The following is a 19062-nucleotide window of genomic DNA, read 5'->3' as shown; positions in this document are numbered from 1 at the left end:
CTTTTAATGATTATCAGCCTATTGCCTTAACCTCATTAGTTATGAAAGCTCTGGAAAGGGAAGTTAAGTTACAGCTTATGAAAGTTTGCGATGAGAAATTAGACCCCTTACAGTTTGCTTATCGCACTAAAAGAGGTTTCTTTCTTCTGAACACTTTACATCAACATTTGGAAAATGGGGGCTCATTTGCCAGACTATTATTTGCTGACTTTTCCTCAGCATTTAATACAATGAATCCAATTATCTTAGTTAAGAAACTTGTGAATGAGTTTAATGTTAATCATGGGCTGGTTTTATGGATCTTGGATTTTTAAATTAGTAGACAGCAAAGGGTTAGGATGAATGGAGTTTTGTCAGATACACTTAGTATGTCTATCGGGACTCCACAGGGGTGTGTATTGTCGTCAATTCTTTTTATCCTCTATACAAATGAGTGTAAAAGTTATGAGGATAATTGTTATGTTGTTAAATATGCAGATGATACAGTTTTCCTATCCTTGTTATCAAGCTCAAAGGATGATGATAGTCTCGCACTTCTTAAGTTTACTACATGGTGCAATGAGTTGAGATTAAATATAACAGAAACAAAGGAGATGTTGATTGATTTTAGAAAAAATGCTCCAAGGGTGCAGCTCTTATTCAGGGTAAAGAGGTTGATAGAAGAGAGGAGTACAAATATCTTGGAACTGTTTTTGATATGACTTTAAAGTTTCAGCAGAACACAGAGGTTATTATTAACAAGGTTCGTCAAAGAATGTTTGCTTTAAGGAAATTGAATTCTTTCTGTGTACAAAAACCTTTACTGAGTGTATTTTATAATACTTTTATTGAGAGCGTTTTGAGTTTTTCATTTTTATGTTGGTTTTCATCACTTTCTCTAAAGAATAAGAATCACCTCCAGACCATAGTTAAGACTTGTTCAAAAATGATTGGTATGCCACTGCAGAGCCTAAATGAATTTTATGAGCAACAAGTGATAAGGAAAGCTCGGCGTATCATGAATGATGACACGCATCCATTGCACAAGCATTTTGAGGTAATGCCTTCTGGAAGGCGGCTTAGAAGTATTAAGTGTACGACCAATTGATACAAGTCTACTTTTGTGCCAGAAGCTTTTCGTATTTGTAACCTGAATTGTAGTAATGAGTATTTTTTTTTTTCCATTTCTTTTTATTAGAGTTTTCCAATATACAACACTGTCTCAATATGCGAACATTAGTTATACAAGAATTCACAAGTGTTAATAAATGAGACACGAATACATACAGAAAAAACAAAACAAAACAACAAAACAGAAAAAAAAAAAAAAAAAAAAACAGAACAACAGCAACAAAAACACAACAAAAACCTGCACATACAATATCAAATTAAAATGTTGCCTTTTACTCTAGTGTTGAAATATTCAATAAAAGGCTGCCAAATAATATTAAAAAGACCTTCTTTTTGTCTCAATGAGAACTTGATTTTCTCTAGTTTTAGATGTTGCATTGTGTCCCTTAAAACTTGTATTATGTGAGTTGGTGGATATTTACTCTTCCAATTTAATAGAATTAAACGCCTGGCCAATAATGTAACATAACATAAAACATTCCTTTGTTTGAAGTTTAGACATAATCTATCATCAGGTACCCCAAACAGTGCCAACACAGGATCCATAGGAAGCTGTATCCCAAGCACTAGTGACAGAGTTTTAAATATCTCTGTCCAATAGAGGGTGATGTTGGGGCATTTCCAAAATGTATGACCTAAAGATGCAGGGGCATGTCCACAACGCTCACAAATACGCTCTTGAATAACTTTTCTTTTGATAGATGTAGTCGATGTAGAATTTTAAACTGAATAAGGCCATGTCTTCTACAGACTGAGGAGGAGTGAACCCAACCTTGAGCATCTTCCCATCGACTTACTGTAATATTTGTCGATAAGTCATCATTCCACGCTTCCCTCAAATGGTCCAAAGTGGAAGTACAGTCAATCTGTGAAAGGCTGTGGTAAATTTTGGAGATAGACCCCTTTTTAAGTGGCTCTTGAAGAAAAATTTTATCCATAGCATTTTCTTGTGGTTGACTGGGAAAAGAAGGAAAGACCGTCTTCGCAAGGTCACGGATTTGTAAATATTTAAAAAAATCTTTATTATCTATATTAAATTTAAGTTTCAATTGGTCGAATGTAGAAAAAATCTTGTTGGTAAACAAATTTGCAAATGAATGAACACCCTTTGAGTCCCATAATTTAAATGTGTTTTCTGAAAGTAACTTGTGGGCTTGATTATTAATCAATGGTGTCTGTATTGAACAGCAGTTCCATTTAAAGTATCTCCTAATCTGAGACCAAATTTTTAATGAGTATGAGACCACGGGGTTCTTGCATTTGAATTTGGAGAGATCGGAAGTATAGAATAAAAGTGATTTTTAAGTGTTTGGGTAAAAGGCTCGACTTTCCATCCGTTCCCAGTCAGGTTGGTGCATACCATCCCAAAAAGACATACATCGAATGTTACAAGACCAGTAATACAACCAAAAGCTTGTATCCCCTTGTACCCCCTGTGGATTTAGGTCTTTGTAAAAATGCCTTTCTTATTCTTGGAGTTTTTTTATTCCAGATGAATGATGAAATGAGAGAATCTATTTTTTTTTTATTTTTGGGTAATATAACTGGAATACATTGAAAAAGAAATAGATATTTGAGTAGAACATTCATTCTGATTATACTTATGCGACCAGCCAGTGAGAAGGGGAGAGTGCATAATCTTTTTAATTGTTGATCAGTTTTTTGATAAAGATTCTGTTTAAAAAGACCGGAGATCTCCCGTGTAATATTTATCCCAAGGTATCGGAAACCATTTGAGATGCTGAAGGGAAAAGTAGATAGTGTCTGTGAATTTTCTCCGTTTTTAAAACCAACTGGAAATAGTATACTTTTAGATATATTAATTTTGTACCCAGACACCTTACCAAATTCCGACAATATGGTTATGATTGTTGGTATTGAGATTAGAGGGTCTGAGATGTATAAAAGCAGATCATCTGCGTACTTTGTGCTCTACATCTCCTCTTAAAATTCCTCTATAACCTACTGCAGAGCGTAACGATATGGCGAGAGGTTCTACAGCTAGAGCGAATAAGAGAGGTGACAAGGGGCACCCCTGCCTTGTTGAACGATGAAGAGAGAAAGGACTGGAGCTGATGTTATTTGTCTGCACCGATGCTTTGGGTCTAGCGTAAAGCAATTTGATCATCGATATATAATTGGGGCCAAATCCAAACTTTGACAGGGCCGAGAAGAGAAAATCCCACTCGACCCTGTCAAAGGCCTTCTCAGCGTCTAATGAGAGCACCACCTCCGACATCCGACTATTGGGTCTGCGGGTATAGATTATATTAAAAAGCCGTCTAATATTAAAAAATAGTTGCCTATCCTTAACAAATCCAGTTTGATCTGGGGACACAACTGTTGGTAGAACTGTTTCCAAACGCCTGGCTAAAATCTTTGCTAATATTTTGTTATCGATATTCAAAAGACTTATAGGTCTAAAGATCCTGGCTCTTTCGGGTCTTTGCCTGTTTTGTGTATTAAGGAGATACTTGCATCGTATAAAGAGGGTGGGAGATATCCGACTGTTAAAGATTCATTAAAGACTGTTAATAGAAGTGGTGCGAGCTGTTCATTAAACGCCTTATAAAATTCTGCACTTTGAACTTTGCATACTATTAATCGCTTGTTTTATTTCTTCAATTGAAACAGGCTGCTCTAACACTTTTTTGTTCTCCAGATTAATAGTGGGTATAATAATATTCTCAAAAAAAGTGTCTATAAGATTTGTGTCACGTTTGGAATCTGATGAGTAGAGTTTACAATAAAATTGTTTAAAAGTATTGTTAATTACACTTGGGTCTGTAGTGATATGTCCAGTTTCCGTTCGTATTTCTGTAATTAATCGTGATGCAGCATCTTCTTTAATTTGTTGCGCCAGCAATCTACCCGTTTTTTCCCCATATTCATAATACTTATGTTTTAGTTGTGTCAATAATTTTGTGGTGTCCATTGTATAAAGTAAATTTAGCTCAGTTTGAAGAGAGAGTTTTTTGTTGTAGAGATCTGGCGTAGGAGAGATGGCATATAATCTATCAGTCTCCAAAATTTCTTGGGTTAATCTTGATTCTTTTTCCCTTCGGTGTTTATTCTTAAGGCAACTCAGTAGAATAATTTGGCCTCTCATGTAAGCTTTGAATGTCTCCCAAAGTGTGGATTTTGTGGTTTCAGGTCTATCATTCATTTCAAGAAAAAATCTGATTTGTTTTTTAATTTCCTCTACTATTTTCTTATCTGACAAAAGGGTGTTATTGAAATTCCATTTTCTGATTATGGGTTTATGTGTAGTAATGAGTATTGATGAGTATTAATGGTTCTTAATTTGTCCTGCACTATTTTTTAGATCTTACTTGTGGTTGAATTTACTATGAAGCATGTTGTACTGTTGTAATTTGTGTTGTAATTTGTAAAAATGTCTTTTTTGTGTGTGTGTTTTTATGTATATTTGAACTGAAGTTTGGAATGTGCTGCCTATGCCTTACGCAATTGCCCCGTGTGGGATTAATAGAGTAGTAAACAAAAAACAAATATTGGGACGGTTAAACCTAGCATTATTTATTTTCTGGCTTGATAAGTGAATGTAAAAACGTATGTTACTGAGGCCTTGCAGTGGAAGTGTTTGATAGAAATTACATGACTCCATTCATGTGACATCATGTAAGGGGGCGTGGTCAGAATTCAACAGGAAGTTTGATTTATTATTACATTTAACCTTTATTTAACCAGGTAAAGTCTCATTAAGATTAAAAATCTCTTGAAAAAGAAGGCAGCATGCAAAGTTTCAACAAGCAAAACGGCCAAGTAATTATACAATACAGTTAGCATAGCATCATAGCATCCCAAAAAGTTAACTTAAAAAGTTCTTGAGGTAGAAAAATGACACATATATTATACAGTTGTTTATTTTTAAATAAGATTCTAAAATTGTTATTTATGATGCATATAAACACATGATAAACCATAACAAAATAAGCATAAAATCAGTTCAAATCATGTCCAGATGTTTATAATTTAATCATTGTGAAGACTGTCAGACATGGGGAGGTCATTAGGAACAGCACAGTGTTCAGTTTAATTGGGACAGTCTTAAATACAATAAGTGGAGAGAGGAAAAGTGAAGGGATGTGATGGATGCATGAATGGAGGAATGAAACACCCCACAACTATGGTTAAATGAGGCATTGATGGATTATATGTGCATTAAATGATGTTTTTATGAAATGTGTAAATAAGCAGGTGATTAAGGTAGACTGGGAAATACAGAATGTTACTTAGACCTCCTACTGAGTATGCAGAGATTTCTACTTAGTGTACTGTCTTCATATCATTTTAATAATGTACAGTTATTTATTTATTTGTTTGTTTGCTGTGAGATGGCAACACGACCCACTTTTACTGATGTTTAGACAAAAAAAAGTGTTAAAAAACAAGACCATTTCTAAACATTTCCAATATGTCTTCCAATAAAGATTATATGTGTAGTTTTGCATTTTGTGTTCCACTTTTCCAAAATAATCTTTACTCTATACACCCATAAAAATAAATTGATGTGGAGTAGAGAGAGATTAGAGACCTGCATCATCACACAGCAGTTATTTTCTGACCCTCACTTCAATCACAGTGAAGCTTTCCATTTAATATCCCTATTTTCATTCTCATCATGTGTTTAACTAAAAATTCTAAAACAATTTAAAAGTAGTCATAAGTTGTTTAGCATCATCACAGAGAGAGTATTACTGTTTTACTGTAGAAGTGATTAGTGTAGTAAAGATTATTTAACATTCTGAAATTGTATTTAATTTCTGACAGAAAAACCTAAACCTAAACTCACATCAGACCTTAAAGGAGCTGCACTGACAGGAAACTCAGTGATTCTGTCCTGTACACTGAAGCTGCAGTCTGCTGGATGGAAGTTTTACTGGATCAAAGACACACAGCGCCGTCAGACTGAAACTGCAACACACTCCTACACCATCAGCTCAGTTAGAGTCTCTGATGGAGGTCAGTACAAGTGCAGAGCTGGAAGAGGAAACCCAGTCTACTACACACACTACAGTGATGCACTCTCGGTAAACGTTATTGGTGAGTAAGAGACTTCCTGTTAAGTGATTTTGCACAACAATGAACATATAAACAACATGTCAGCAGTGTCACAATATAGCAAGATTTACACAGCTACATACAGAGAACTCTGTATAACAAAGGAAATATCACCAAAATCTGTAAAACTCTTTTAACAAGCTGCTCAGAGGCTGTAAAAGGGGCTTCATAAAGTTTCTGATTCAGAAACATCAACATGCTCGAGTCGAGACCTGCCCGAGTGTGAATGAGTGAAGAGGATGAGGAGCGAACTTTTATACTGAAATGCTGAGTGTAAGAGGCTGTAGAATCTGTGTGTGTGTGTGTGTGTGTGTGTGTGTATGGGTGTGTATGTGTCTGAAAGAATGAGACAGATTAGAGATATATGAGGAGAAGCTATTGTTTCCTAGCACCATTTTTTCTTTCATTTATTAAGTATACCCATTACAAATGTAATCAAATTATACTCAGTCAGTTATTTCTAGCATTACTGTGTATCTGTTACATTCATCAATAGTGAAAAAGATCTAAATTTTCAGAACAGTAACTTGATTAATTTTAGGACTGAGTCAGTTTTCCAAATTGTGATCTACATTTACTTCATTAGTAGTGATTGTTAAAATGACTCAGTGCACCTCTGACAGAGCTTCATCATTTACATGTGAGCAGATACACTGTCTTCCATTTTAACATCTTACTACTCATTTAAATAATGGTGTTGGGAATTAATTCATACAAAAAAAATAGTGATTTTTTTTTTAACAGCGAATCCTAAACCTGTGGTGATTATAAAGCCTGATACACAGGTGTTCAGAGGAGAGACTGTGACTTTCAGGTGTGACATACAGAGAGGAGGAGACACTGAGTGGACATACAGCTGGAATAAGAATGATTACACACTCTACTCAGACAGAACAACACAGGAGTTCATCATCAGCTCTGTTGAAAATTATCACGGTGGTAAATACACCTGCAGAGGGAGGAGAAGTGACTCTCAGAGCTCAGAGATCAGTGATCCTGTTCCACTCTCTGTATCAGGTGAGTGAACGTATGTTATTACTTATAAATGTAAAAGTTATGATTCGTTTCAGATTTTGTTCCAGATTTTATTAGATGAGACACAAAGTCTCATTATAATGATTTTACAGCTCCTTTTTGTCTGTTTACTTTTGATTTTCAATTTCCTAGTTTAAAGTTACTAATTCAATTGATTTGTAAAGAATCACTACAACTTATTAGTCAGTCTGACTGCTGGAACGTCATTTTTCCTTTGATTTTATTTTAAATTGTTAGAAAATCATTGATATGTATAAGAAACATGTTCTTCACCTAATAGTGAAGCTGATGCTACTGTCATGATTCTGCATGTTTTAAAACAGAGTTCAAGGTTTCACTTTTGTAGCTTCACAGTAAAGATCTATAAGTTTAGTTAAGTGAAGAAGATTTTTAAATAGATAGTGATGTGTGCAGTTGGTGGTGCAGGTTGTGTCAACCCAAGCTTACAACAGCAAAGCACACTTTACCCCATTTTTCTTTAACATGCACACACAAGAACTAGAACACACCTCAGTCCAACACAGAGTCTCTGTAACACATCAGCTGCACCAAAGAGCCCTACGTTCACTGACTGGAGGAATTCAGCAATAAAGATCTACTTGTTAAAAATAACTAAAAATGTACACTCTATAAGAAAATCACAAAGCCATACAATGTGTCATGGCAATGCCGGAATCTGCACTGGACTCTATTTCCCACAATGCACCATCACCTACAAACATGGACACTAGGGACTACAACACCCATGCACCATGTTCAGTGTCACACTCACAGTCACCCAATTTCTGATCACACACACCTGGACTCTATTAGCACACACACTGTATAAGCACACTCACTGCACCAGCACACTGCAAAGTATTTGTTCAGTTTGTGTTCTCACCTGATGCACTAAGCCTTTGTCTGTTGCTTCCTAATTCTGGTTTTGACTCTCGTGTTTGCTGTCAACTCTTGAACTTTGTCTTGTTCTGTGATCTCCAGTTTGTACCTCGCCTGACCTTCAGCCTGTTTAACTTTTTTTGAGATTTGCCTCATGATTTGGATTTGTTTATCATTACCAGCCATTTTAATAAAAATCATCGTCTGTAATTGTTACCATCTCTCCTGCCTGAAACAATAATTTCAATAATGACAACATTATATGACGTGTAAATATAATAGGATAAATTCAGGTATATGTGTGGCGTCCCATGTGCTAAGTTTTTAATGTGTTTTTGTTCGTTTGTCTAGTGTTAGCTACTTTTTTGTAGCATAAGTCGTTTAGCATATTTTAAATTCGCCAAGATCAGGAGTGCGTAAACACAGAAAATGTTCAATCTTCGACGACTCCTGTTGCTACTCATCTTTCTGGGAGAAGCGGTGCGCAGTTTTATGCCACTAAAGTCGAGCACACATTTTAAGTGTGTGCCCGGCTTAAGCCGAGTCAATACATTAATGCTCTCCAGGGAATTTATCCTGAGTCTACGCTCGGCTGCTGGTTCGGTGGACCCTTCGTGGGATATCCCTGTAGAACTACGGCCAGGTTCCTACACAAATGTGGATACAGTGCAAAATTACAACGCCGGGCCGTTGACAAGGACCAAAAGGAAACGGGGTAAGCGCGGAGGAGTCAAACGGAGGCTGACAGTGAATCAAAGATTTACCCCACTGCCTAATATTATAATGTCAGTTCTCTTCGTCATAAGATGGATGAAATACAAGGGAATGTGGCCTTTCTACATGAGTACAGGAATGCACACATGATAGTGATGACTGAAACATGGTTGGATGATTCTGTGGATGATGATTGCCTGAGGATAAGTGGCTTTTCCAGACCGGTTTGTTTGGATAGAGATAAAGATGCTACTGGGAAAAGGCATGGAGGTGGAGTGTGTGTGTACACTAGGGAGAGTTGGTGCAATAACGTGATTGTGCAGGACAAAATATGCTCTATGGACATCAAAATGCTTGTTCTCTCTACCCGACTAATTTATTTACCACGTGAGTTTCCTCAATTATACTTTCTTGTTGTGTACATTCATCCTCATGCTAAACTGGGCTCAGCCATAGATGTGGTGATGAAAACTCTGCATAAATTGGACGCCACTGCTCCTGATTCTCCTAAATTCATCTTAGGTGATTTTAATCAGTGTTACATGGACAATGTTTTAAAAGGATATTTTCAATATGTTACATGTGCAACTCGGGCGAATAGGACTTTGGACAAGTGTTATGGCCCGATCAAAGATGCCTATAAATCGATGCCGCCGATTGGAACGGCTGACCATAATACAATACTTTTAGCTTCGACCTACACGCCAGTGGTAAAGCGTGAGGAAAGAGAGGAAAAGATAATAAAGAACTGGACTGTCTCTAGCATAAAAGAACTGCACAGTTGCTTTGAGAGTACTGATTGGGACTCGTTTTTAAATGATAGCCCTGATTTGAATGATCAGGTTTTGGTGGTTTCCAGTTATATTAATTTTTGTGTTGATTCTATTATTCCTACAAAAAGCTTGACAGTATTTCCAAACAACAAGCCATGGGTAACCAAAGAGCTTAAAAATATTCTTAATATAAATATTTAATAAAAGTATAGAATAAAAGTGATTTTAAAGTGTTTGGGTAAAAGACTTGACTTTCCATCCGTTCCCAGTCAGGTTGGTGCATACCATCCCAAAAAGACACATTGAATGTTACAAGACCAGTAATACAACCGAAAGCTTGGCAATACCATACCCCCTGTGGATTTAGGTCTTTGTAAAAATGCCTTTCTTATTCTTGGAGCATAAGAACCAAGAATCATACAATCATTGTAGCATAAGAACCCTAACCCTTTTTTATTCCAGATGAATGATGAAATGAGAGAATCTTTTTATTTTTTATTTTTGGGTAATATAATTGGAATACATTGAAAAAGAAATAGATATTTGAGTAGAACATTCATTCTGATTATACTTATGCGACCAGCCAGTGAGAAGGGGAGAGTGCATAATCTTTTTAATTGTTGATCAGTTTTTTGATAAAGATTTAAAAAATTCTGTTTAAAAAGACCGGAGATCTCCCGTGTAATATTTATCCCAAGGTATCGGAAACCATTTGAGATGCTGAAGGGAAAAGTAGATAGTGTCTGTGAATTTTCTCCGTTTTTAAAGCCAACTGGAAATAGTATACTTTTAGATATATTAATTTTGTACCCAGACACCTTACCAAATTCCGACAATATGGTTATGATTGTTGGTATTGAGATTAGAGGGTCTGAGATGTATAAAAGCAGATCATCTGCGTGCTCTACATCTCCTCTTAAAATTCCTCTATAACCTACTGCAGAGCGTAACGATATGGCGAGAGGTTCTATAGCTAGAGCGAATAAGAGAGGTGACAAGGGGCACCCCTGCCTTGTTGAACGATGAAGAGAGAAAGGACTGGAGCTGATGTTATTTGTCTGCACCGATGCTTTGGGTCTAGCGTAAAGCAATTTGATCATCGATATATAATTGGGGCCAAATCCAAACTTTGACAGGGCCGAGAAGAGAAAATCCCACTCGACCCTGTCAAAGGCCTTCTCAGCGTCTAATGAGAGCACCACCTCCGACATCCGACTATTGGGTCTGCGGGTATAGATTATATTAAAAAGCCGTCTAATATTAAAAAATAGTTGCCTATCCTTAACAAATCCAGTTTGATCTGGGGACACAACTGTTGGTAGAACTGTTTCCAAACGCCTGGCTAAAATCTTTGCTAATATTTTGTTATCGATATTCAAAAGACTTATAGGTCTAAAGATCCTGGCTCTTTCGGGTCTTTGCCTGTTTTGTGTATTAAGGAGATACTTGCATCGTATAAAGAGGGTGGGAGATATCCGACTGTTAAAGATTCATTAAAGACTGTTAATAGAAGTGGTGCGAGCTGTTCATTAAACGCCTTATAAAATTCTGCACTTTGAACTTTGCATACTATTAATCGCTTGTTTTATTTCTTCAATTGAAACAGGCTGCTCTAACACTTTTTTGTTCTCCAGATTAATAGTGGGTATAATAATATTCTCAAAAAAAGTGTCTATAAGATTTGTGTCACGTTTGGAATCTGATGAGTAGAGTTTACAATAAAATTGTTTAAAAGTATTGTTAATTACACTTGGGTCTGTAGTGATATGTCCAGTTTCCGTTCGTATTTCTGTAATTAATCGTGATGCAGCATCTTCTTTAATTTGTTGCGCCAGCAATCTACCCGTTTTTTCCCCATATTCATAATACTTATGTTTTAGTTGTGTCAATAATTTTGTGGTGTCCATTGTATAAAGTAAATTTAGCTCAGTTTGAAGAGAGAGTTTTTTGTTGTAGAGATCTGGCGTAGGAGAGATGGCATATAATCTATCAGTCTCCAAAATTTCTTGGGTTAATCTTGATTCTTTTTCCCTTCGGTGTTTATTCTTAAGGCAACTCAGTAGAATAATTTGGCCTCTCATGTAAGCTTTGAATGTCTCCCAAAGTGTGGATTTTGTGGTTTCAGGTCTATCATTCATTTCAAGAAAAAATCTGATTTGTTTTTTAATTTCCTCTACTATTTTCTTATCTGACAAAAGGGTGTTATTGAAATTCCATTTTCTGATTATGGGTTTATGTGTAGTAATGAGTATTGATGAGTATTAATGGTTCTTAATTTGTCCTGCACTATTTTTTAGATCTTACTTGTGGTTGAATTTACTATGAAGCATGTTGTACTGTTGTAATTTGTGTTGTAATTTGTAAAAATGTCTTTTTTGTGTGTGTGTTTTTATGTATATTTGAACTGAAGTTTGGGATGTGCTGCCTATGCCTTACGCAATTGCCCCGTGTGGGATTAATAGAGTAGTAAACAAAAAACAAATATTGGGACGGTTAAACCTAGCATTATTTATTTTCTGGCTTGATAAGTGAATGTAAAAACGTATGTTACTGAGGCCTTGCAGTGGAAGTGTTTGATAGAAATTACATGACTCCATTCATGTGACATCATGTAAGGGGGCGTGGTCAGAATTCAACAGGAAGTTTGATTTATTATTACATTTAACCTTTATTTAACCAGGTAAAGTCTCATTAAGATTAAAAATCTCTTGAAAAAGAAGGCAGCATGCAAAGTTTCAACAAGCAAAACCGCCAAGTAATTATACAATACAGTTAGCATAGCATCATAGCATCCCAAAAAGTTAACTTAAAAAGTTCTTGAGGTAGAAAAATGACACATATATTATACAGTTGTTTATTTTTAAATAAGATTCTAAAATTGTTATTTATGATGCATATAAACACATGATAAACCATAACAAAATAAGCATAAAATCAGTTCAAATCATGTCCAGATGTTTATAATGTAATCATTGTGAAGATTTTCAGACATGGGGAGGTCATTAGGAACAGCACAGTGTTCAGTTTAATTGGGACAGTCTTAAATACAATAAGTGGAGAGAGGGAAAGTGAAGAGATGTGATGGATGCATGAATGGAGGAATGAAACACCCCACAACTATGGTTAAATGAGGCATTGATGGATTATATGTGCAGTAAATGATGTTTTTATGAAATGTGTAAATAAGCAGGTGATTAAGGTAGACTGGGAAATACAGAATGTTACTTAGACCTCCTACTGAGTATGCAGAGATTTCTACTTAGTGTACTGTCTTCATATCATTTTAATAATGTACAGTTATTTATTTATTTGTTTGTTTGCTGTGAGGTGGCAACACGACCCACTTTTACTGATGTTTAGACAAAAAAAAGTGTTAAAAAACAAGACCATTTCTAAACATTTCCAATATGTCTTCCAAAAAGGATTATATGTGTAGTTTTGCATTTTGTGTTCCACTTTTCCAAAATAATCTTTACTATAAATACACATAAAAATAAATTGATGTAGAGTAGAGAGAGATTAGAGACCTGCATCATCACACAGCAGTTATTTTCTGACCCTCGCTTCAATCACAGTGAAGCTTTACATTTAATATCCCTATTTTCATTCTCATCATGTGTTTAACTAAAAATTCTAAAACAATTTAAAAGTAGTCATAAGTTGTTTAGCATCATCACAGAGATTACTGTTTTACTGTAGAAGTGATTAGTGTAGTAAAGAATACTTCACTTTCTGAAATTGTATTTAATTTCTAACAGAAAAACCTAAACCTGAACTCACATCAGACCTTAAAGGAGCTGCACTGACAGGAAACTCAGTGACTCTGTCCTGTACACTGAAGCTGCAGTCTGCTGGATGGAAGTTTTACTGGAACAAAGACACACAGCGCACTGAGACTGAGACTGCAACACACTCCTACACCATCAGATCAGTTAGAGTCTCTGATGGAGGTCAGTACAAGTGCATAGCTGGAAAAGGAAACCCAGTCCACTACACGCACTACAGTGATGCACTCTGGGTAAACGTTATTGGTGAGTAAGAGACTTTCTGTTAAGTGATTTTGCACAAGAATGAACATATAAACAACATGTGAGCAGTGTCACAATATAGCAACATTTACACAGCTACATACAGAGAACACTTTCAGCTAAATCATTTATTAAAGTTAAAGGAAATATCACCAAAACCCACAAAACTCTTTTTACAAGCTGCTCAGAGGCTGTAAAAGGGGCTTCATAAACTTACTGATTCAGAAACATCAACATGGTCGAGTCGAGACCTGCCTGAGTGTGAATGAGTGAAGAGGACGAGGAGCGAACTTTTATACTGAAATGCTGAGTGTAAGAGGCTGTAGAATCTGTCTGTGTGTGTGTGTGTGTGTGTGTGTGTGTGTGTGTGTGTGTGTGTGTGTGTGTGTGTGTGTGTGTGTATATAGTGGTGTGTATGTGTCTGAAAGAATGAGACAGATTACAGATATATGAGGAGAAGCTATTGTTTCCTAGCACTATTTTTTCTTTCATTTATTAAGTATACCCATTACAAATGTAATCAAGTTATACTCAGTCAGTTATTTCTAGCATTACTGTGTATCTGTTACATTCATCAATAGTGAAAAAGATCTAAATTTTCAGAACAGTAACTTGATTAATTTTAGGACTGAGTCAGTTTTCCAAATTGTGATCTACATTTACTTCATTAGTAGTGATTGTTAAAATGACTCAGTGCACCTCTGACAGAGCTTCATCATTTACATGTGAGCAGATATACTGTCTTCCATTTTAACATCTTACTACTCATTTAAATAATGGCGTTGGGAATTAATTCATAAAAAAAAAATAGTGATTTTTTTTTTAACAGAGAGTCCTAAACCTGTGGTGATTATAGAGCCTGATACACAGGTGTTCAGAGGAGAGAGAGTGACTTTCAGGTGTGACATACAGAGAGGAGGAGACACTGAGTGGACATACAGCTGGAATAAGAATGCTCGCACACTCTACCCATACAGAACAACACAGGAGTTCATCATCAGCTCAGTTACAGACTCTGACGGTGGTAAATACACCTGCAGAGGGAGGAGAAGTGACTCTCAGATCTCAAAGACGAGTGATCCTGTTCCACTCTCTGTATCAGGTGAGTGTGTGAATGTATGTTATTACTTATAAATGTAAAAGTTATGATTCGTTTCAGATTTTGTTCCAGATTTTATCATATGAGACACAAAGTCTCATTATAATGATTTTACAGCTCCTTTTTGTCTGTTTACTTTTGATTTTCAATTTCCTAGTTTAAAGTTACCGATTCAATTGATTTGTAAAGAATCACTACAACTTATTAGTCAGTCTGACTGCTGGAACGTCATTTTGCCTTTAATTTTATTTTAAATTGTTAGAAAATCATTGATATGTATAAGAAACATGTTCTTCACCTAATAGTCAAGCTGATGCTACTGTCATGATTCTGCATGTTTGAAAACCGAGTTCAAGGTTTCACTGTTGTGGCTTCACAGTAAAGATCTGTAAGTTTAGTTAAGTGAAGAAGATTTTTAAATAGATAGTGATGTGTGCAGTTGGTGGTGCAGGTTGTGTCAACCCAAGCTTACAACTGCAAAACACACTTTACCCCATTTTTCTTTAACATGCACACACAAGAACTAGAACACATCTCAGTCCAACACAGAGTCTCTGTAACGCATCAGCTGCACCAAAGAGCCCTATGTTCACTGACTGGAGGAATTCAGCAATAAAGATCTACTTGTTAAAAATAACTAAAAATGTACACTCTATAAGAAAATCACAAAGCCAAACAATGTGTCATGTCAGTGCCGGAATCTGCACCGGACTCTATTTCCCACAATGCACCATCACCTACAAACATGGACACTAGGGACTACAACACCCATGCACCATGTTCAGTGTCACGCTCACAGTCCCTCAATTCCTGATCACACACACCTGGACTCTATTAGCACACACACTGTATAAGCACACTCACTGCACCAGCACACTGCAAAGTATTTGTTCAGTTTGTGTTCTCACCTGATGCACTAAGCCTTTGTTTGTTGCTTCCTAATTCTGGTTTTGACCCTCGTGTTTGCCTTCAACTCTTGATCTTTGTCTTGTTCTGTGATCTCCAGTTTGTACCTCGCCTGACCTTCAGCCTGTTTAACTTTTTTTGAGATTTGCCTCATGATTTGGATTTGTTTATCATTACCAGCCATTTTAATAAAAATCATCCTCTGTAATTGTCACCATCTCTGCTGCCTGAAACAATAATTCCAATAATGACAACATTATATGACGTGTAAATATAATAGGATAAATTCAGGCATATTGTGGCGTTTTTAATGTGTTTTTGTTCGTTTGTCTAGTGTTAGCTACTTTTTTTTTAGCGTAAGTCTTTTAGCATATTTTAAATTCGCCAAGATCAGGAGTGCGTAAACACAGAAAATGTTCAATCTTCGACGACTCCTGTTGCTACTCATCTTTCTGGGAGAAGCGGTGCGCAGTTTTATGCCACTAAAGTCGAGCACACATTTTAAGTGTGTGCCCGGCTTAAGCCGAGTCAATACATTAATGCTCTCCAGGGAATTTATCCTGAGTCTACGCTCGGCTGCTGGTTCGGTGGACCCTTCGTGGGATATCCCTGTAGAACTACGGCCAGGTTCCTACACAAATGTGGATATGGTGCAAAGTTACAACACCGGGCCGTTAACAAGGACCAAAAGGAAACGGGGTAAGCGCGGAGGAGTCAAACGGAGGCTGACAGTGAATCAAAGATTTACCCCACTGCCTAATATTATACTGAGTAATTTCCGTTCCCTTCATTATAAGATGGATGAAATACAAGGGAATGTGGCCTTTCTACATGAGTACAGGAATGCACACATGATAGTGATGACTGAAACATGTGCAACTCGGGCGAATAGGACTTTGGACAAGTGTTATGGCCCGATCAAAGATGCCTATAAATCAATGCCGCCGATTGGAATGACTGACCATAATACTTTTAGCTTCGACCTACACGCCAGTGGTAAAGCGTGAGGAAAGAGAGGAAAAGATAATAAAGAACTGGACTGTCTCTAGCATAAAAGAACTGCACAGTTGCTTTGAGAGTACTGATTGGGACTCGTTTTTAAATGATAGCCCTGATTTGAATGATCAGGTCTTGGTGGTTTCCAGTTATATTAATTTTTGTGTTGATTCTATTATTCCTACAAAAAGCTTGACAGTATTTCTGAACAACAAGCCATGAGTAACCAAAGAGCTTAAAAATATTCTTAATATGAAAAAAAGGGTATTTCTATTAGGGACTAATGAGGAGAAAAAAAATATTAATAAGGAGTTTAAAAGAGCGATTAGACGTGCTAAATTAAATTATAGAAATAAAATAGAAGAAAAGTTTGTTCAAGGTGATATGAAGGCTGTCTGGCAAGGTATCAAAAATATGGCGGACATAAATACATCCAAGAAGGGGCCAGGTATAACGGATAAAAATGATATGAACTCCTTAGCCAATGACTTGAACTTGTTCTTCCCGCCTTTGGAAAAACATGATTTAAGTGCTGCACTTGAAGAGTTTAAACAGACATTGAGTCCCTCTGCCCCTGTGAAACTGTGTCTCCCTAATATAATTAAACAGCTGAAGTCTACACCTTTTAATGAAGCTCCCGGACCTGATGGTATATGTTGCAGAACCCTTAACCACTGTGCAGAGCAGCTCAGTGGGGTGTTTCACACATGGTTTCAAGCCTCACTGGATCAAGCCATAGTTCCTCGGTTATGGAAAGCCTCTATTGTAGAACCCATCCCGAAGCGAGAGAAGTCACGTTCTTTTAATGATTATCAGCCTATTGCCTTAACCTCATTAGTTATGAAAGCTCTGGAAAGGGAAGTTAAGTTACAGCTTATGAAAGTTTGCGATGAGAAATTAGACCCCTTACAGTTTGCTTATCGCACTAAAAGAGGTTTCTTTCTTCTGAAAACTTTACATCAACATTTGGAAAATGGGGGCTCATTTGCCAGACTATTATTTGCTGACTTTTCCTCAGCATTTAATACAATGAATCCAATTATCTTAGTTAAGAAACTTGTGAATGAGTTTAATGTTAATCATGGGCTGGTTTTATGGATCTTGGATTTTTAAATTAGTAGACAGCAAAGGGTTAGGATGAATGGAGTTTTGTCAGATACACTTAGTATGTCTATCGGGACTCCACAGGGGTGTGTATTGTCATCAATTCTTTTTATCCTCTATACAAATGAGTGTAAAAGTTATAAGGATAATTGTTATGTTGTTAAATATGCAGATGATACAGTTTTCCTATCCTTGTTATCAAGCTCAAAGGATGATGATAGTCTCGCACTTCTTAAGTTTACTACATGGTGCAATGACGTAAAGTTAAGATTAAATATAACAAAAACAAAGGAGATGTTGATTGATTTTAGAAAAAATGCTCCAAGGGTGCAGCTCTTATTCAGGGTAAAGAGGTTGATAGAAGAGAGGAGTACAAATATCTTGGAACTGTTTTTGATATGACTTTAAAGTTTCAGCAGAACACAGAGGTTATTATTAAGAAGGTTCGTCAAAGAATGTTTGCTTTAAGGAAATTGAATTCTCTCTGTGTACAAAAACCTTTACTGAGTGTATTTTATAATACTTTTATTGAGAGCATTTTGAGTTTTTCATTTTTATGTTGGTTTTCATCACTTTCTCTAAAGAATAAGAATCACCTCCAGACCATAGTTAAGACTTGTTCAAAAATTATTGGTATGCCACTGCGGAGCCTAAATGAATTTTATGAGCAACAAGTGATAAGGAAAGCTCGGCGTATCATGAATGATGACACGCATCCATTGCACAAGCATTTTGAGGTAATGCCTTCTGGAAGGCGGCTTAGAAGTATTAAGTGTACGACCAATTGATATAAGTCTACTTTTGTGCCAGAAGCTTTTCGTATTTGTAACCTGAATTGTAGTAATGAGTATTGATGAGTATTAATGGCTCTTAATTTGTCCTGCACTATTTTTAGATCTTACTTGTGGTTGGATTTACTATGAAGCATGTTGTACTGTTGTAATTTGTGTAAAAATGTCTTTTTTGTGTGTGTGTGTGTGTGTGTGTTTATGTATATTTGAACTGAAGTTTGGGATGTGCTGCCTATGCCTTATGAAATTGCCCTGTGTGGGATTAAAAAAGTAGTAAACAAAAAACAAATATTGGGACGGTTAAACCTAGCATTTATTTTATTTTATCTATTTATTTTCTGGCTTGATAAGTGAATGTAAAAACGTATGTTACTGAGGCCTTGCAGTGGAAGTGTTTGATAGAAATTACATGACTTCATTCATGTGACATCATGTGAGGGGGCGTGGTCAGAATTCAACAGGAAGTTTTATTTATTATTACATTTAACCTTTATTTAACCAGGTAAAGTCTCATTAAGATTAAAAATCTCTTGAAAAAGAAGGCA

The 19062-nt window shown here is 36.2% G+C and overlaps 1 protein-coding gene across 1 annotated transcript in view; it reads left to right on the top strand.

Moving 5' to 3' along the window:
* The window catches only part of LOC117597152 (basement membrane-specific heparan sulfate proteoglycan core protein-like), a gene marked incomplete at its 5' end in the record, with an annotated part of 59826 nt that overhangs the window by 16128 nt on the left and 24636 nt on the right, over positions 1-19062 (top strand). Inside the window, 3 exons of the mRNA XM_053233532.1 lie at positions 5902-6174; positions 6937-7209; positions 13352-13624. Coding sequence (XP_053089507.1) covers positions 5902-6174; positions 6937-7209; positions 13352-13624 — 819 coding nt within the window. The remainder of the gene's footprint in view (positions 1-5901; positions 6175-6936; positions 7210-13351; positions 13625-19062) is intronic.

This window comes from Pangasianodon hypophthalmus, chromosome 4 (genome assembly GCF_027358585.1).
Source record: "Pangasianodon hypophthalmus isolate fPanHyp1 chromosome 4, fPanHyp1.pri, whole genome shotgun sequence".
Lineage (NCBI taxonomy): Eukaryota > Metazoa > Chordata > Actinopteri > Siluriformes > Pangasiidae > Pangasianodon > Pangasianodon hypophthalmus.
This window is presented reverse-complemented; position numbering and strand designations above follow the sequence as displayed.